Raw genomic sequence first — 19,065 nt, forward strand, 5'->3', positions numbered from 1 at the left:
ACGGTGTGGTGTTTGTTGAGATGTCTATCTCTTTTGATTTATGCACATCTCTTCCGCTATTTACCATTTCGCTGTTGTTCGCCAAACGCTACCATCAAGGCAGCGGCGGCAAGTCGTGGTGCAATTGCGTGTTTTCTCTGCACATACATATCTACATGCATTTACATAGATGGGCGAACAGCGAAGACGAGTCAAAGCAAGGAAAGCAAAAACACAGAAGCAAGCGCTACAGCATTACTTAGCAATTGCACTAATGTACACAGCGTCAAAGTCAAAGTTGAAACACGCGAATGTCGCCGCGCATGCGCGTTTTGATTTCAAAAAGTTTTCCCAACTGCCAAGATGCGATTTCCTTTTACCGCAGCCGCAAACCACCAAAGTCGGTTTTACAAAAATACCACACTTTTTTTGTAGTTTATGCACACATACATATGTATAATGGCATTAAACTTCATCTCTAGTTATTGATTATTTCTCTTATAAGCAGAATATTGATGGCGATAGTTGAAGTGTGAAGTTGAAGTCGAGCGGAGGATGCTCACGGTTGCAGCAGCGAACCGCATTGAAAGAAGTGGCAGAGAAACATTATGGTTTACTGCGAGCATTGCAGCAATGTACTCCGTCTTGGGTTCGACGCCACGAATATTTTAATTGAATACGTGTAGTAAACAGTGTGCGACCACCCACGCACTCTCTCGCAAACAATAGTGAGAGCTTGCATTGAGTTCTGACATTAGCGTGGCAACTTGACTGGTGACTTGACGCGCTTCACAATTTTTGCACTGCAATTCCAAAAGCCTACTTTATGTTTTATTCCTCGCCTAGTGATATGATACATAACCAATAACGAACACTTATGACTACCGCACATACATATATAAAACTTTGTATGCGCATGAAAAGCAACTACTAAAGAGAAATTGGATAGCACTATGGTGTGAAAAGCCTTTGACAGCTCTCTAATGAGCCTGTGTTACCGAACGCGTGAAGCACTACTTGGCTTTACAGTAGTCATTTTCAGAATATGTACATGTTTGTAGGAATAGGAAAGCAAAGCCCCTTCGGAAACAAAGTTAAACATTAAATATTTTTTTCAACTTTTAGGAACAACTATTTTTTAAAACACTTCTTAACTGCATTAATCCGGATTAATTCAGGAGTTAGTGAAGTTAACACCGTTGCTAATTCCCAATTAATCCTCAAAATTTTAGATTTTCGTTGGCAACATTGTTAGAAATTGCCAATTTTAATTTATTTTGAATGAAAAAAAAGCAACACTGACAGCTTTTTTTCAAATTTTCAATAATAAAACAAAAACAAAAAAAAGTTATGATGTTATGTTGTGATGCAATTTAAAAAAACGTGTTGATATGTTTTTATATTAAAAAATGGTTTTGTAACAATTGGTCGGCTAACAACCGCAAAGTTTATCTTCTATCCATTTCCATTGAAAATATTATAAAAATGACAATCAGCTGTTTAGGAGCTGTCGTCTGTCATCTACAAATTTGGATCTGCTTAAGTGCGCAGTTAATCCGGATTAACGCTGTCATCTGTCAAGGCTATAACGAGCAATTTTCTCGACATTTTTCCTACAAGTACATATACATATGCCGTGTATATAATATATACAGCTACGGACATATAAATTCTGTCTTCTTTCTTGTATTACAGTATCGTCAATGTTTTTAATATACATATAACAAATATGGGCTCGTTTTTTGAAGATTCATTCCTCGAATTCTATAAAAGTACAAATTGAAGTGCCAATTCATTGTTTAAACAAAACCAAAGATCAAAATATCAAAAAAAAAGCAGGTATTGCTCCCAGACGTCGACGTCCCCACTCAGTTTCTAGTATTATTTCCCGATATTTTGAGCCACTAAGTCGATAAGGGGTTAACGTGGGTTTACAGGTTTCAAAAAATCGATTTTTTGTTGTCCAATTAAATTTTACAACATCTCTAGAATATTGTCCTAAATTTTCAAGTTGATCCGAGTAATAGTTTCGGAGATACAGCCTTGAGAACTTGTGTGCTCGAGGCTAGCTAGGCTAAGTGCGCCGTCTTTAAACGCGTTTTTCTCGAAACTGTGTTTTTGAAGTCGGTTTGCAAGATTTTTCGAGAACTACTCAACCGATCTTCATGAAATTCTACACAGGTCTTTGAGATACAATTCTTAAAGACTTGGGCGAAGGATTTTTTTTTTCTATTACAACTATTTGAAAAAAAAAACCGAGAAATTTTCACCGAAATTTTCATTCTTTTTTTGTAAAAATTTCAGCCAAAACTCCGATTTGCAGTTTTTTTCCCTTCGTCCAAGTTCTAAGTTAAGCTAATTAAAACACGTATTTTTTCACTTTTGATGATCCTGTAAAGAGTTATCTTGCCAATGTGGGTGCATCTGTTTTCCGAGAGGTCACGGGAAATGGCATCGCAATGGCCGAGTTTACAATATATTTTTTCCAAAAATTTCACAATTTCTTTGTTTAGTGTATGTTTGTAAACTAATAAAATAATAAAATAATTTCTAATAAAATATTTAATTTTTTATATAAAAAAAATTGTTGAAAAAATGCTGTTTTTTAGCCGAGGAAACCCATATAACCCCATAAGGCAGCTTTTAGGCAATCTTTTGAAAAAATTTAATATATATGTATGTATATCTTTTGAAAAATTCAATATGGTTATCCAATAAGTTCCAGCTACGTTGAATAGGACTAACGTCTCATGATTACGAGGATGATGCGATGTGCATTTAAGGTAATTATCCTGTTGAAAATGGATTTTGGAACATTTGGCAGTACATTACAACTCTGGTAAAACAGCGCCAAAATAAATGCAAAATTCTTTTATTTTAATTAACTTTCAGTTAAAATATTTTAGCATATATACGAATCAAAATCTTGTGCCATTTATGTGGTCATGACTGTAGATGTGTATATTCTATCGGCCACTATGTATTACAAGATATTGTATGTATGTATGTGTATGCGCTATGTACACGTGATTATTTACTGTCAATAATCTCAACGACGTTCGCATAGCAAAGCATAACATGTGCTCAAACCAATACAACAACTCTTCGGTTCCCAAGGAAATGCGCAGAATTCTTCCATTCCATTTTCCATTGAAAAATGCATCGCATTGGTTAAATCAAGCCAAACAGGCGTCAAAGAAAGTCATCCATCGGCGCATAGTGACAAACAGGCGACTTCAATAGATAAACTTATTGCAGCGTTAATGCCCTTATATGTATGTGACCAGAAGAACAACAAAGAAGCCTCAAGAGACATCGCAGAAAATGTACAGCTAACAATCAAACGAAATATGCATTTCTTCGGAACGAAAACTAACAAAGCAATGCGGATAATCTCGATGAGTGAACATGACGATTTGGATCGTGCTTTCTAAAAAATACGGTAGCAAATACTAGAGTAAATGAAATCAACTTTTTCCAAAATCAGTCGGTAACCTATGAACAATGCATTCTGACATTTTCTGTTAGCATTTCAACAAGTTTTTTGCACATTTGTCCTAATTCTATTTAGTTCGTTATTTTTTTTTCTTTTTCGAAGGCTTTGAAAAGGTTTCAGATGTGTAAAATCACTGTAATTTACATAAATAACATACCTATGTATGTGCACAAATAAATAACATACTTATTTTTCTTTACTGGCGTAGACCCCGCTTAGGCGGTTATAGCCGAGTTAACAATAGCACGCCAGTTGTTTATTCATTTCGCAATTCGAGATACCGAGTGCATCCAGGTACTTCTCCACCTGATCTCTCCTACGGAGTGGAGGTCTCTCTCTGCTTCCCCCAAAAGAATGGAGTCATGTGAAGAAGTTCACGGAAGTGATGAAAGTTCTCTGAGCGCCATTCACTTGGGAGTGGCCAGAAACGATTCTTTTATATATGGCTCAAGCAGCTCACGACTTTCGGTCTTAGACCAAGTACCCTCTGGGTAGCCAAAAATCATCAGTTTGAAGACGAGCTAAAGTGAGAAGGTGAATCATCCTTCTCCAGCGTTGCGCGCTGGATAAGGGACCCGTCACTTAATATATGCCGCAAATGAAAAGTAGACAACAGCCTCGGATAATAACATACATAGACCACAAATTTTCGATGGTGTTGATACCAGGGCACTGTGGCGACCACTTCATTACATTGATATTTCGTTGTTCAAGCCACCACTTAGCAACTTTTGTTATATGTCGGTATCATTCTCTCGCTAGAACGTCCAAACAAGCGCCATTCCTTCACTGATATACAGCAGCCTGGTGTTCTGAAATATTTCGCCATAGGAGATACCATAAATATTTTCCTTGATTCTTGAGTTTTAATATGGATTTCAGCAGGTACTCGGCATTGGGTGAACCTCTTACATATTGACGCGATGGCTTTTGGCCATACATAACAAACTTCGATTTGTCCACCCATAAAATATTGTGCCATTTTGTCGAAGATCAATTTAAATGTCTTTTAGCGAATCAAAGGCTTTGTTCAACATGTGTTTTTTCGGCAATAACGACACTTTTCATAGCCTGTAGGCACCCAGATCATGATCACGCAAACGTCGACATTTAGTTTTAAAACTTCTAGTTACATTAAAGGCGTCTTTTACCTCTGTAGCAGCAGCAAATGGAAACTGCCTTGGATAGCTGAAAATGGAATTGACTTCTCTCACTGACATGCTGGCTTTCTCCCACGCTTTTTATTACTTGGTTGGTACCTGATAGCATTACCAGCACCATTGTGGGTGAGCAAATAGAAAGAATTTAGACGTCGGCATAAATATTGTCACGAGAAATATTTTTTTTTTATCAGGGCGCGCTTCTCAGGCGAAAAATCTATTTTTCTACATTGCTTAATGAAGATTCGTAAAATTGTAATATTAAAAACAAAAATTTCAACTGAATAAATGAATATCACCGTTATTTTCAAAATCTCACTAAGATTTCCAGAGAATTTTAATTTTTTAAACTCTTCTTTCACGCGCTACTAAGATTTTGACTCACTGAAAAAGCTTTGGAAATAGAAAGAAAATTATAACAACACAGCAAGCTAAGCGAAACCAGTCATTTCTAATTTCTATTTCGACTTCTTCCTGTAATGGATTTTAAAGTGCATCCCAAAGAAAAAAGATGGAATAAAAATGTAGAGACTAAACTAAAAGAGTTCCCTGCACTACTAAGAATTTGACCGCAACTGTATGTAAGCTGCTTTTTAGAGAACACCTTTTGCCTGAAGCAGATGTTGTCAATAAACGAAAAATTTGAGTATCCAACAATTAATAACAATTATAAATATAAGTTAATTATTCCCCATAATCCAAGTATACATGATACATATCCAAGCAGCCTAGCATAGCCCAGATAGGCGCTCTGACGCACTGCCTATCGGCTAAAAGGCTCGCAGCGGGGTACACTTTCCATTTTTAACAATGAAATTTTGGATTTCACTTTTTGTTGAACAAAACAATAAATAATATTTGGAAATAAAACATGAAATCTTCAAAGTCTTAGGTATTATGTTTTTAACATATCTTTGTATAGATGTTTATACAAAAATTATAACAAAACTTGCAACAAAAAAATCGTATTTGGAACAATGAAAAGTTGTAATTACGAATATGCGGGACACACAAAGCTTGGTTATTGCAACATCTCAATGAGCGCTCGAAAGCCGCGAGGCCCTTGCGCAGCCGCTGCACGCCAACACCGTAGGCAAGCCAGCGGTCAAATGAGCAAACTACCAGCTAACCCAACTAACAAATGAGTTCCGCCCTTCGAAGCAGATATTCGACCACCAAACGTGCAACAATAAGCAAAACAAAAAAGAAAGCGCTGGAGCATTAAGGCCATTTGGCTTGTGCGGATGTAGAAAATCGATGCCAAAGCAAAAGGCCAAACTTTTCAAGTACTCGAGTGCACGCATAAATCTATGTACGCATAACTACAGTACACATACATATACATACATATGTACATATGTAGCTATATAACGAAATCCGAAATAACAATGCTAGCCAAAGGTAAAAGGTAAAACAACAGCGCCAGCTGTGGCAAACTGCTTCGGTTTTCACGCTGCGCGCAGCAAGCTAAAAAACTTTAAGGTATTACATAATAGAAAGTTTGAAGCTTACATTGTATCTGCTGGGATTGGGCTTCATATATTTCATATTAAGAGCGCTACAGCGAAGTGAAGGTACTTGCACCGTCCGGCTAGTGACAATGGTTTTGCGCCTAAGCCAGAAGGTAATTGAGACAGCATTGGCGAAGCGACTTGGAAAGGCAGCAAGGCGAACTGCCAAAAGCGCTTTGCAATTTATTTTATTTTATTTGAAAATGGCAAGTAAAGTGGCCCGCGCTTGCGTGGTGGCGAGATGAAGTCGCCCAAGGAGCGATAAGCGCCCGTTAGCTAGACACCTGTGTCGCCTTGCAAAAAGCTACCTAAAAGCGCAACTGTTTGTTTCACACTTCCATTGAACGACTTCCTAATCCAAGTCATATTGCACGCGCCAACAATAAAGGGAGTGTCAATAGGCGCGGGTGGATATTGGCGGGATTTGTTCATCATGCTTTTATCAATTTCATTGACTGTTGAAACTTTATCATCGAAATAACCTCCAAAACTATTCATTATGTAGGAGATCCCTTTTCGGGAAAGCATGCCCGACGGTTGAAAGCTAAGTTTGCTCTGCCAAATCCCCTAAAAGTGGGACCCCTCAATTTGGGCCAATTACCGTAGGTTAACCCTTCTTTATATCGCATATAAGGTCTTATCGTGGTGTGTGAAAGACTGAAGCCCACCGTTAACAAACTGATTAGACCTTATCAGTGTGGGTTTAGACCTGGAAAATCTACAATCGACCAGATTTTCATGCGCCAAATCTTGGAAAAGACCCGTGAAATGAAGATCAACACACACCACCTCTTCGTCAATTTTAAAGAACCCCTCCGAAAGCACGAAAAGGAACTGCCTCTACACGGGTATGTCTGAACTTGGCATCCCCGCAAAGCTAATACGACTGTGTAAGCTGACTTTGAGCAACACCAAAAGCTCCGTCAGGATCGGAAAGGATTTATCGGAACCGTTCGATACCAAGCGAGGTTTCAGACAAGGTGACTCCCTACTTCAATCCATTGCTGGAGAAAATAATACAAGCTGCATGAGATATTTGGGGAAATTGACATAGTTCAACGAATTAAGAGACAGCGGCTACGCTGGAAACACTCCAGCTTTGAGAGTATTAGACGCAGTACGCCCCGGGGAAGCAGGGGAAGAGGACGATCTCCTCGCATTTGGAAAGACCAGGTGAAGAAAGACCTGGCCACAGTTGGAATATCCAATTGGCACCGAAAAGGAAGAACGACTGGCGCGCTGTTATGAACTCGGTTATAACCCCTTAATCGGTGTCTACGCCAATAAAGAAGAAGAATATACAGTCGCGAGCAATGAAATAGTAGTCGGTACCAACACTATAAATAGTATCTTTCAATTGTTCAATTGTAAACAATTTTTTAGCCTTAATAACGGAGCTTATTGTTATTTTTGCACTTAGCCTTTCAAACACATTTCTTTATACAAGCCCAAAAGTTTTCAGTGGGATTAAGATCAGAAGGTCAAGCGGACTGGCTCAATTCCATTGACCCGAAACCATTCCTGTGCCAACCTAGTAGAGTTTTGACTCTGTTATCTTCTGCAATTAGCAGCAAAGCATTTTGCAGTATATTGGCATATGCGTAATGACTCTTGATGCCTTCAATTCGATGGATCGGAACAAGCCTCTGTACGAGAAACACACCATACCATTATACCTGACCCACTATTTCTCAAAGATTTCGTGGTGTATCGTGGGTCATATTCTGTATTAGTGGAACGTCACAGAGACCCTTTCCGGCCATAAAAAATCATTTTCGACCCTTCAATACAAAGTATGCTACTACATTATTTCAGTGGCCAGATCAGATGTTAAAGGAGCCTTACTAGGTAACCTTCTATTTACAATATGAGCATCGCATGATAAATTTAAATCGTCCCGGAACTGTAGAAGAGCTATTATTGGTCGAGTTTTGGCATACCTGACAGTATTTCACTTGGCAACCTTTGGAAAAATTTTTCTGGGATCTGTGTTAGTGCATTGCGGATGAACATCCGACCAGTTGTTCCACATTTTTTGAAGGTTTGGGCGGTCTATATATAAAATTTCAAAATTGCACACAAATATTTTATTGCTCGCAACTGTATGTAAATTTCAATGTGATAAACTAAAAAACAGATTTGAAGTTGTTCAATGCCACTAACGTGCTGCATTATTTTCACCGCTATTGTACAAGCATACATTACATTTGTATGAATTGAATAAGCCAACAAATCCGTTTTAGCCTTTCTGGCACGCGCCACCGCCAACCAGCAGGGAAGTAATAATAAAATTGTTGCATGGTCGCTTGCCTTTGCTCACCGCGGCGGTTTCGTTACATCGTGTTTTTATGGTGATCATAATTTAAAGTATCTTTATTTTGGACGTTACTCCCGCTTACAACTTACAAATAACAACAACAAGCACTAGTCACTACCGTCATGTCTTTCCAAGCAAAGCTGAACGCTAAATCGCAGTGATACTATTGTTTTATGTTTTAGGAAACAACGCGCGGGTGTTGTATTGTTGGAGTTTTTGTGTACGAGTATGTACTATATTTCCTTGTCACTGCATTCCCCCATACGCGAAAGTGCCGAAAAGCCTGACATAACTTAAAAAAAAAAAATAAATAATATTAGATATCGGTACTTAGAGGTTGCAATCACATTGCGCATAAGACAATTGCTCAAATTTCGTAGTGTTGTTATCCCGATTAGCATTTGCACAATGCCGCATGGGCTGTGAACTCTTGGCCGTAGGCACAGCCTACTTTCGGCAATAGAGCATTTGGCAACTTTCGCAGAATCGCCATTATGTTGCTGTTGCTCATAATAATTAATTCAATCGCGCATTTCGATATGCAAGTAGTGGAGTGTGTGATGAGGGAACCCCTTAAACTAGACACAACTGACTTAAAACGCAAACTGCATTCGGCAAATTGTGCAAATCTGGAATTATGGCCAACGCAAGGTATTTACATAAAACGGCTTTATTGAAAGCAATTTGTTTTTATGTTGCATTATGACTTCATACAGTCATAAATAAACATAATTTCTCGTCAATTTATAAATATTTCATCAAATCCATAATTTAAACAGTTTTCAGCATACACCCAAGTAAGTAAGGTCAAGCTAGTGCGTGGCATTCTGAGTTCCTACAAAGTAAACATCAATTGGAGAGCTCACTTCCATTGCGGTTTTATGATAGAATTTCACATTGAGTATCGTCGTAGATAATGTAATGAAAATCTGTTAAAGATTGACAATATGTGCATACATACTAACTATACAAAAATTTGTACGCGTATGAACGGATCATTTGACAGTAAACGTGCTAATCTCTGTAGAATGAAGATACAATTGCATCAGATTTCGTTTTTATATTTGCCCGTTGACTGAGCTGACAACAATGCGAAATGGTGGCTCAATATGTGCAACAGAGCTTAGTTTGTCGTTGTGCGGCCACAATTTACAACACACTTACACACTTATTTATGTGTGCATGGTTGTATTTCATATTTAAAGGTCATTTGTCTTTAAACATACTTACATGTGTACATATGTATGTATGTATATACATACATCGACCACTAGCTCAAGACGCATCTCTAATTGGCATTACCCAGTGGCCACGGCTTGCTTTTGCGCAACATACATACTCCATTTGATTTATGGTATTTTTCATTTTTTCACTCTTACAGCCACGAATGCTAGACAAAAAGTAACGCTAACATAACATATTTTCATAGTAATATACTACAAATTGTTGCCTCATCAGAGCTACTTCCAAGTTGAAATCCAAGTAGGGGGGAATTTAGGTCTAGCAAAACCTTGTCAAAAATGTACAATTAAATTTCATCTTAATCTTTGTAACACCATAAAATTAAATTATAAAAGTATGTAAGTATAAAGGGTTAGGTACGTACACTGGTGGCAAAAATAATAGGGACAAACACAATGGCTTATTTCTTAGCCCAAAAAAACAATTTTTCCAACACTGGTCTTAATTACTAGTCTATGCAACAAAATTTAATAACAGTCCTGGACATGGTTCGTCTTCAACGCACTTAATGTTCTTCCGAAAGGCAATCGTATACTAAACAATAATGATTATTTTGATGTGACATTCGACGAATGGATTTTCGCGCGAAATATATGTAAATTAAATAGTCTTACTATTTTTTGCCCATAGTATGGGCAATTATTTGAAATATTTTGATGAAATTTGACCAATAAGGTAACAAGGTCTGATCTGTTTTCAAAAATGAAGAAATTGGAAAATATCATAATTTCAAAAAGTAATGTAATCTCTCTACAACTACACCTAACAAGCAACATCGTTTTTCACAGGTGCTTTGAGCAGATCTTACGATATATTTAATGCTTAATTGCAATAATATTGATTCTGTCGATTTCTTTAATTTTAATTTAACTTTAATTTTTATAAATGCGGTAGGTGCTTTTAACTAATGACATCAAAAACATTTGTTACAGGAAACCATCCTGCAACACCGTCCATTTGCAATCAACACATAAATTTGTGCAGCAACTGCTTTACTTACCGAGTGTTCTGCCAAACAGTGCTCCAATTCCGCTGTCGTTAATGTAGTAACTGTCGACAATGTGGGCGCCAACTCAAGACGCTCTTCCATTTCACGCAGCCACTTGCGTAATTCTTTAGGATCGTGCCACGATAGTTCGCGCCGCTGAGTTACACCCAACAACTTAAATAAAAAATTAAACGATGAGAATGCACAACGAGTATAAAAAAGCTCAATTCACCACAGACTTGAACACTCACCTCAGCGCAATGCAATTGTTCACATTCCACACCGTTAGCTACGTTGTGATCCGCAAGATGTCGCTCTGTCTCTTTGCATGTATCCAAAAGGTTTGTGTCCATGATGTAGTTATAGTTGGTTTGTATGGCAGCCCAAAGATCGTCTTTAGCCGAGCCAAGCCCAAACGTGGCACTGCTTTGTAGGCTTGACGAACTATAACTATATCCGCTGCCCCAAGAATAGCGGTGGTTTGCGAAACTGCTGGTACTGCTTTGACTTTGACTGAAGCAGTGAGCTCTTACGCCCAACGTAGCGTTGACTGCATTGCGTTCTATGTTTTTCTATGAAATATAACAGTGAACACAGAAGAATATTTAGTTGCATTGTTATCTCATATGTACATATGTACATACATATGTATGTATATCACAATAAAACATTCAACAAAAGCATATTTAGCATATTTAGGTTAGATTATGTGATTCCGTAGTAAAAAGTATGGCTATTGTATCTTCCCATATCACTAAAATGCCGAATATGATTAGATTCGATTTTAATGTAATATCTCGTAAGTAAAGCTAAAAGCAGTAATGTAACTTAAAGAAATTTCGATGCCAAATATGACAGAAATATTATGTAGTATAATAATAAAGAAACTCGCTATATTCTGAAATTTTTGTATAAAAAAGAATAAAAATCACACGCAAGCCACCGATTAAATTTGTGAAGTTTGAGGAGACGATGCTGTATCAGTTCGTGTAGCACAACAATGGTCGGTGGTGAAAAAGTCAATGAAATTATGGAAAAGATTGACCAGGACCAGCAGCCATGACATCGCTAAAGAACCTAAGATCCATCATCAAACGGTTTTGAACCATTTAACAAAGGCTGGCTACAAAAAGAAGCCTATGTTTGGGTACCACATGAATTGTCTGTGAAAAATTTAATGGACCGAATTAACATCTGCGATTATTTGCTTCTTCTTCCGCCAGGACAACGCTAGACCACACACATGTTTGATGAATCGGCAAAAACTGGGAGAGCTTTTCTGGGAAATTTTGATGCCAGAACTCCCTTAATGGAGTAAAGTTGGCTTCAAGAGAAGCCTGTGAAAATTACTTGTCGCAGTTTTTCTCCGAGAAACCAGAAAAGCTTTACACTGATGGATAATTTCTCTAGCGGAAAGTGGCAAAAAGTGGTCGACCAAAATGGTACATATGTACATATACATATGTATGTACATATATAGTTTGATTAAAAATACGAAAATACTTTTTCCACTATCCAATATTTTTCTGTGAAGCTCGGTAATTTATTACCGAATTTCGTGGGGAATCTTTTCCTGATACTAGTATTCTCTTAAGTCAAAAAGGGATACAATGGGTCAAAATTTTCGCTAGGCCCCCCATAGCTCATGTAAAAATTTTCGAGTTTCAGGTTGACTTTATACTATGTATTTATATAGTATATCGAACAATATGTGAGTTATCTTTATGACATTTTGAAAACATCTATATAACAATAAGAGTATTTATACATATACATACATACATATAAGTATATAGTTCTGCCTAAAATGTATAAAAATGAATTTCAAAATTTCGATTGAATTTATAGCATATACATATGTATGTAAATAAATAAGATGTCTTAGCAAAATTAAATGATGGTATTATATTGGGCACATCTTAGTTCCGAAAATTTTGAAATTGATCCCGAAATTACCCTAGGTTCAATACTCTATATATAATGTTTTTCGTCATTACAGCAGCCAAATATGTCGGCCAGAGTGTAAGTTGTCTTCATAAAATTTTGATTTTTGGGTAATATATTCTCAAGTATACTTGAGTAATTACAAACGTATCCCAATTAGTACAAATCTTTCTCTATTCGCAATATAATCGATATAGTGATTTCCACCAATTTCTCGAAATCTCATATCTCTAAAAGAATTTTGATATTTACAAGCTACGTTCCAGAGTAAAAAGGACTTAAAAAAAACAGAATAAATGGTTTTTTCGGCAAAACCAATTTTTTTTTTAATCAAAATAGTCTCCTTCTGCTTCAATACAGCTTTTTGCACGGTCCAAAAACATGTCGAACGAGTGTTTTAGCTCATTGGCCGGTATGCCCGTCAGTATGCCGGTGCAAGCCTTTTGAATGGCAAATAATCTATGTCTGATAACAATTTCCTTTCATTTGGCAAATGCATTTTTCCGAAAATGGAAAATGAAAATCGATGAAGTCGATGATTTCCATATCAGGTGAATACAACTCTATTAAAATGTGATTTTTGGTCAAATAACTCACTCTGTTACGGGATAGGCAATCATCGCCATAAACTTTTTTCATCAATTGAAACGTTTCGGTAAAAGTTTTACTAATTTTAAAACAAAATTTAATGTTGGCTCTTTGTTCGAAGCTCATTTTCGCATCGATAACACAAACATACTGACACTTAAAACGCAATAACTTCCCTTCCAATCAATGAAATATCATGAAATTCTCACTGGACAATCGATAAAGACAGCAGATTCCAACGCACCAGCCGACATACTATATAGATGGTGCCACCAGAGGGCGCTAGGTTCAAAAAGTCCTGTTTACTTTGAAAGGCACCTTGTAAGTTAATGCGTAGTTTCAATATTTCCTCGGCTTTAATTCTTGCAAATTGCATAAGTTGCTAAACTGGCAATATTTTAACAATGTGTCAGCTGCTAAATGAGTAATAATACAAAGTAACTTACTGATCTTTGAAACTATTAGCATTGCGAAGCATAGGTCTCCGCTAATTAAAATACTGAAACAAGTTGAATTCCTCGAAGTGAAAAAATTATTATTCCAAAGTTTATGTGATTTGTAAAGATACATTGGAACAAGTATACATATCGCTTGATAACCAGAAGTGCCATAATTAAAAAAAGTAAACGCTTTTATATTTTTATGAGGCAACTTGTGCCTTGCAATTAAAAATTAACTGATTAAACTCAGTCTTAGGGTGCGTGCAGAGTGAACGCTAAAAACTAAGCCACTTTTAGCAAATTCGCACTAGTTCGTAGACAATAATGGCGAATTTACATGCAATATATTGGCAACTCTCATCTTTTTACGCTTTGCGAAGCAACAGTCGCCAATTTTATTAGAGAAAAGCACAGAAATCAAAGCGCTCTTTCTGATATATTCTTTGATCGCTGCACTTCGCTTTGTTAATATATGAATTGTCAAGCAAAGCGAGGACTTTTGCGCCTTTTGAAATATCGATTGCGATAACGTGCGAGGTTAGAAACGATTTTAAATTACGCAAAAATTAAAAGGAATAGAAATAATAAAAAATTCTTAATAATAATGATTTACTAAAAATTGGAATGTATTATGGAATAAATGGCGAAAGGTTTAAGTTCTCTTATTTAATATGAACTTTCTACCGGCGGAAGGAACGTGCTGCATGGAGCAACTATTGCTCCTATTTCTGAGAGTAGTTAACAGAGATGTTCACTTAAAACAAAATAATTCATTCATAAGGTTATGTATTGAGTATCAATGACGTAAGAATACAAATTCAAACAAACATAAGTAGTTATATTGTATGTGTATGAATATTGCATTAGCCTACATTATGGTCGAAAAGGCAAGTAATAAAACCTAAGCAGTCATAAGTCGCTCACAAACGCACAAATACAATAATAAGAAAACACACTTGCGCAGCAATAAACTGGTTGTACAAATATTTCTCAACTTGTAGTCTTCTTATTCGGCGCTGTCTACCTAAAGCAGCTGCCAGTACTATTTTGTCGCGCTTTTTGTTAGTCATCAAAGTCCAAGGCTATTAAGTAGTAGTGTTTTTTATGCAGTTTGCATTTGATCGATAGAGAATCGGAAATTCTTAATTTTCACGCACACCTCGAATGCAACATGCAAACAATCCCTGACTCTCTTTGCAGCTGAATTGGTGGAAAGCAAAATAAGGAATAACGCAGTATGGCTGGTTGCATAATTTGCAAAATAACCAAGAGAGCAAGCACACGCAAACCCGCTTTGAAATACTTGCCACCATGAAAACGATGCCTAGTCGAAAAGACGAGTTAGAAAGATGCAAACTCTCACTTGGAAACTTGCAAATGATGGCTAAAATCATTATTCTATGCATGCAATATATATGTATATGTAATATACATAGGTACACGTAAATACATATATGTACATGTCCGTTAATGCATGGCACTAACAAATTAACGACCAACTGTTAATTGACATCATTTCTTGAATTCGGCATTCTCCGCCCAACTTCTCTCTCCCATAATTGAAACTATGATCGCCAATTTCAGAAGATCAACAGGTAGGCAATACTTGATTTTTAGAACGACGAGTTCTCTAAAAGCCCCCCAGATTGGCGAAGTAGTGTGTGTAAGTATAAATTAATGCCGCATTGCATTTCGCTTCAAACTGTTAACAAAGTTGTTGTTGGACCGCAATTTGTCTATTTGCGGTTGCTTCCTGCAACTCGTATCAAGTGTTCTAGGTTGTTGGAAACTAGGAAATATCTATTGCTAATATAATATTGATAATCAACATTAATGTCTCTTGCTCTCTACTATGTTTTAATTGCTCTGTAGAGACCGGAAAATGTCAGAAATACAAAATATTCCTTACAGGAAATTGATTTAGATTGGTCAGTTTCAGATCTGAACAATTTCTTGAAAATATCACGTCAAATGAAATTCTATAGTGGTCCAATATCGGCGGTTATGACAAATAAGCAATTTCTTGGAGAGAAAATGGCACATTTTCAGAACGATATCTTACAAACTGAAGGATTAGTTGGACAGACAGACGGAAATGGCTAACCTAGTCATGCTTATAGGGCATCCGTTGTTTTTTTCTGGATGTTACAAACTTCGTAGCAAACTTAATATACTCCGTTCAGGGTATGAGAAAGGCTAACCCTTGCGTTCTCTATCAAAAGCACTACAAACAACTAAGGAAAGCTGGAGTTTGGCTGCCACCGATTAGTAAGGTTTTCTATATGTTATATATACATCCCTAAACAGATAATTGCGATTCATCTAAAAGTATAAGGAGTTGCAGTACCAATATATCTTCACTTACTTTTAAACTGTTGTATGGACGTTCGACATTTAGTTTTGCTTTAATTACATCACGACCCTCAGACTTCTCATCGTCCGGTGGCAGCGATGTCATTGAAACAGAGGCCTTCATATTGGCCGAACCGGAAGCGATGACGTTTATTGGAGGCTGGCATCGATTCCCATCTGTGGCGCCTTTGACAATATTATTGCTGTTTGCTTTGTTGCGTGCTTTATTGTCCTCTCGTTTCTTAGAGCTCTTATTGCGTTTCTTTTTGGCACTGGTACCAGTCCCACCAACTCCACCGTCTTTGTTGATTGCCTTGGTGTCGGGTATGGCTGGTACTGCAAATTCGCCCACTTTAGAGTTAGGCTGCATCTTTTCCGGATCTTCAATAGTTGTAATTGCTAAAGTGTTCACCATTGCTTTCGGTATCGAAATAGGATTTGTGTTTGTGGGTGTTGCCGTGCTCATCTTCGAAGCATCAACATACACCATGGCCGCATTTTCAGTCTCTTCGTTATTGTTAACCGCAGCTTCAAACGTTTTCGGCGCTGCTTCGGTTAAATTCTCACCTGCCGATTTGCTAATTGGTGGTGTTATTGTGTTTATTGGTGAAAAATTCGATTCTTCATCCCGACAAGTTTCACTAGTGTCAGTACTTTGGCTTGTGCCCTTTACTTCATGCTCGTTTTTATTTAAATTTGTGGACGTATTTGCATGATTAATTGTATTTCGTATATTTAACGTTTGTTCGTAGTGTTGTGGTTGCATAACGTTTACCTTCTCCCTCTTCGGCGAATCCATTTTCGTTCTTAAGCTTCCACATTAATTAGCTGATATCTCTGATGATTTCACAAAAAAGGAAATAGGTATATTTGCAGCCACTATCTGAAAATAAAGAAAAGATAAATAACTATTAGCCTTTATTTAATTATTTAATGATTTTCCATTTAATATTTAGATTAGTTATATCAGTTATTATACCAGTTATTAATTTTAAATGAGTTATGTGTACTGCTTCATGTGCTTCTACCATAAGAATTCTTAAAAACACACTCACACAATCATGTTCAAGACCAAACTTAAGGTTATGTATGCCCCAACTAGTGGAAAATCCAGAAACTCTTTCATTGAGGGAATCAAAAAATTGTCCATACCAATGTCAAAGCTCAGCACTTTCTGTTATGAAAGGTCTAATTACATTTCAAAACAAATTCTAATAGATCAAATAGAACCTTACAACTGTACACTACTTTACATACAAACTATCCAACCGTTCAGAAAAGTAAAGTACTTAGTGATAACAAAAACCCGTACAGGATTACCTGATAATCAGTATCATTAGCTCACATCTCAAACAAAAAAAAACTCGATTGACTATGCGCATTTTCGTTCAGTTTGTATACCAGATCTATACTATGGTATATTATGGTGGTCCGATATCGGTTGTTCCGACAAATAATCAGCTTTTTGGGGAGAAAAAACACGTAACGGGTTTTTTAAAATGAACCCTACACAAGCTTTTTTTTAAATAAAACAAAAACGGTTTGGGATAATAATGAAATTTGTTATTCCTGTGAAAGTACATTCGATGTCACCACGGACACGCTTGCAGAAATCCAGACGCTGAACCCAACTTTCGACGGCTTTCAAGCATAAATCGGCAGATACTGCTGCAATTTCACGTTCGATATTCGTACGAAGTTCATCAATCGTAGCTGGCGCGTTGACATAGACCATAGACTTAACGTAGCCCCACAGGAAATAGTCTAACGGCGTCAAAACGCACAACCGAGGCGGCCAATTGACTGGGCCATTTCGTGAGCTAACACGTTCACCAAACTTGGTTTTCAATATATCGATTGTGACATTCGCTGTGTGGCTTGTGGCGCCGACCTGTTGAAACCGCATATTATCCAAGTCCATGTCATCCACATTGGGCCAAAAATATTCAATTATCATTGAACGGTAGCGATTCGTATTCACAGTAACGTGTCGGTCTTGATCATCACGGAAGAAGTACGGCCCAATGACGCCGTCGGACCGTAAACCGCAACAAACCGTAATTTCGGGATGCAATGGTGACTCATGGACTTCATGTGGATTGCTGCCTGACTGATAACGCATATTTTGCTTATTGACGAAGCCATTCAGCTAGAAGTGAACTTCATCGCTGAAGATGATTTTTCGATGAAAATCCGAATCATTTTCAAGTTGTTGATCAGCCTAATCCCCGAACATACGACGATTCTGGTGGTCAAGCAGCGTCAGTTTAATATTGTACGGATATAGGCTAAGATCTTCTTGAAAAATTCGCTACAATGTCGTCACAGAGATGACGTGTTTAAGACTCATTTAGGTCCTCCTTAACCCTTTCATGCCCGATATTGCCTATAGGCAACATTTACATATTTGCTTCTAACTGCCGTTATATCAATTTTTTTGACGCGCGGTTCTTTGCATTATGTAGTCTGGTGTATTGTGTAAGCTTACAGTGAATTGTTCTATCGTAAGCTATGCAAGGGTTCATTCAGTAGGCGTAGAGTGAAATTGTCAAGATTGCGAAAAAAGGCGTTTACGCAAAAAGTGTTTAAAAAGGATTAAATTAGCTGTTTTATTGTAAAACCAATCGATAATTTTGTAGAAGTGCTGTTGTCTAGAGGCAACATCCTGTAACTAACGAACCTGGACACTAAGGACTTTGAAATTTTTATCACTTCTTACTTGAGTTAAGACTAACATATATGTACATACATATCTGTCCTAAAAAATGTTTTAGCTCCGCCCATTTTAATTCGGGCATAAGAGGGTTAATTGATGCGCTAGCGGCAGCAATATTCTCAACACTTTGTCTCACTGGCACGGGATGATTTTGTGTCTGTGGATTCAAATTTTTCCACTAGACGCCCAATTGATGATGTGACAGGACGATTATGACGACCATAAATTGGAGTTGCGCTCTTAAAGTTGAGGCCACTAAGCGACTATTTCGCGTATATATACAGACGGGTATGGCTAAATCAACTCTGCTCGTCACTCTGATAATTTATATA

At 37.2% G+C, this 19,065-nt stretch overlaps 1 protein-coding gene across 4 annotated transcripts in view; it reads right to left on the minus strand.

Moving 5' to 3' along the window:
- LOC126762716 (klarsicht protein) overlaps positions 1-19,065 on the minus strand; it is a 97,837-nt gene that overhangs the window by 66,829 nt on the left and 11,943 nt on the right. For all 4 annotated transcript variants that reach the window (XM_050479668.1, XM_050479667.1, XM_050479669.1 and 1 more), the window contains exons 2-4: positions 16,031-16,900; positions 10,945-11,265; positions 10,706-10,867 (exon numbers count right to left, since the gene is read on the minus strand). In XM_050479668.1, the coding sequence (XP_050335625.1) occupies positions 10,706-10,867; positions 10,945-11,265; positions 16,031-16,816 (1,269 nt within the window). In that variant the 5' untranslated portion in view covers positions 16,817-16,900. The remainder of the gene's footprint in view (positions 1-10,705; positions 10,868-10,944; positions 11,266-16,030; positions 16,901-19,065) is intronic.

Source organism: Bactrocera neohumeralis, chromosome 6, assembly GCF_024586455.1.
Source record: "Bactrocera neohumeralis isolate Rockhampton chromosome 6, APGP_CSIRO_Bneo_wtdbg2-racon-allhic-juicebox.fasta_v2, whole genome shotgun sequence".
Classification (NCBI taxonomy): Eukaryota; Metazoa; Arthropoda; class Insecta; order Diptera; family Tephritidae; genus Bactrocera; species Bactrocera neohumeralis.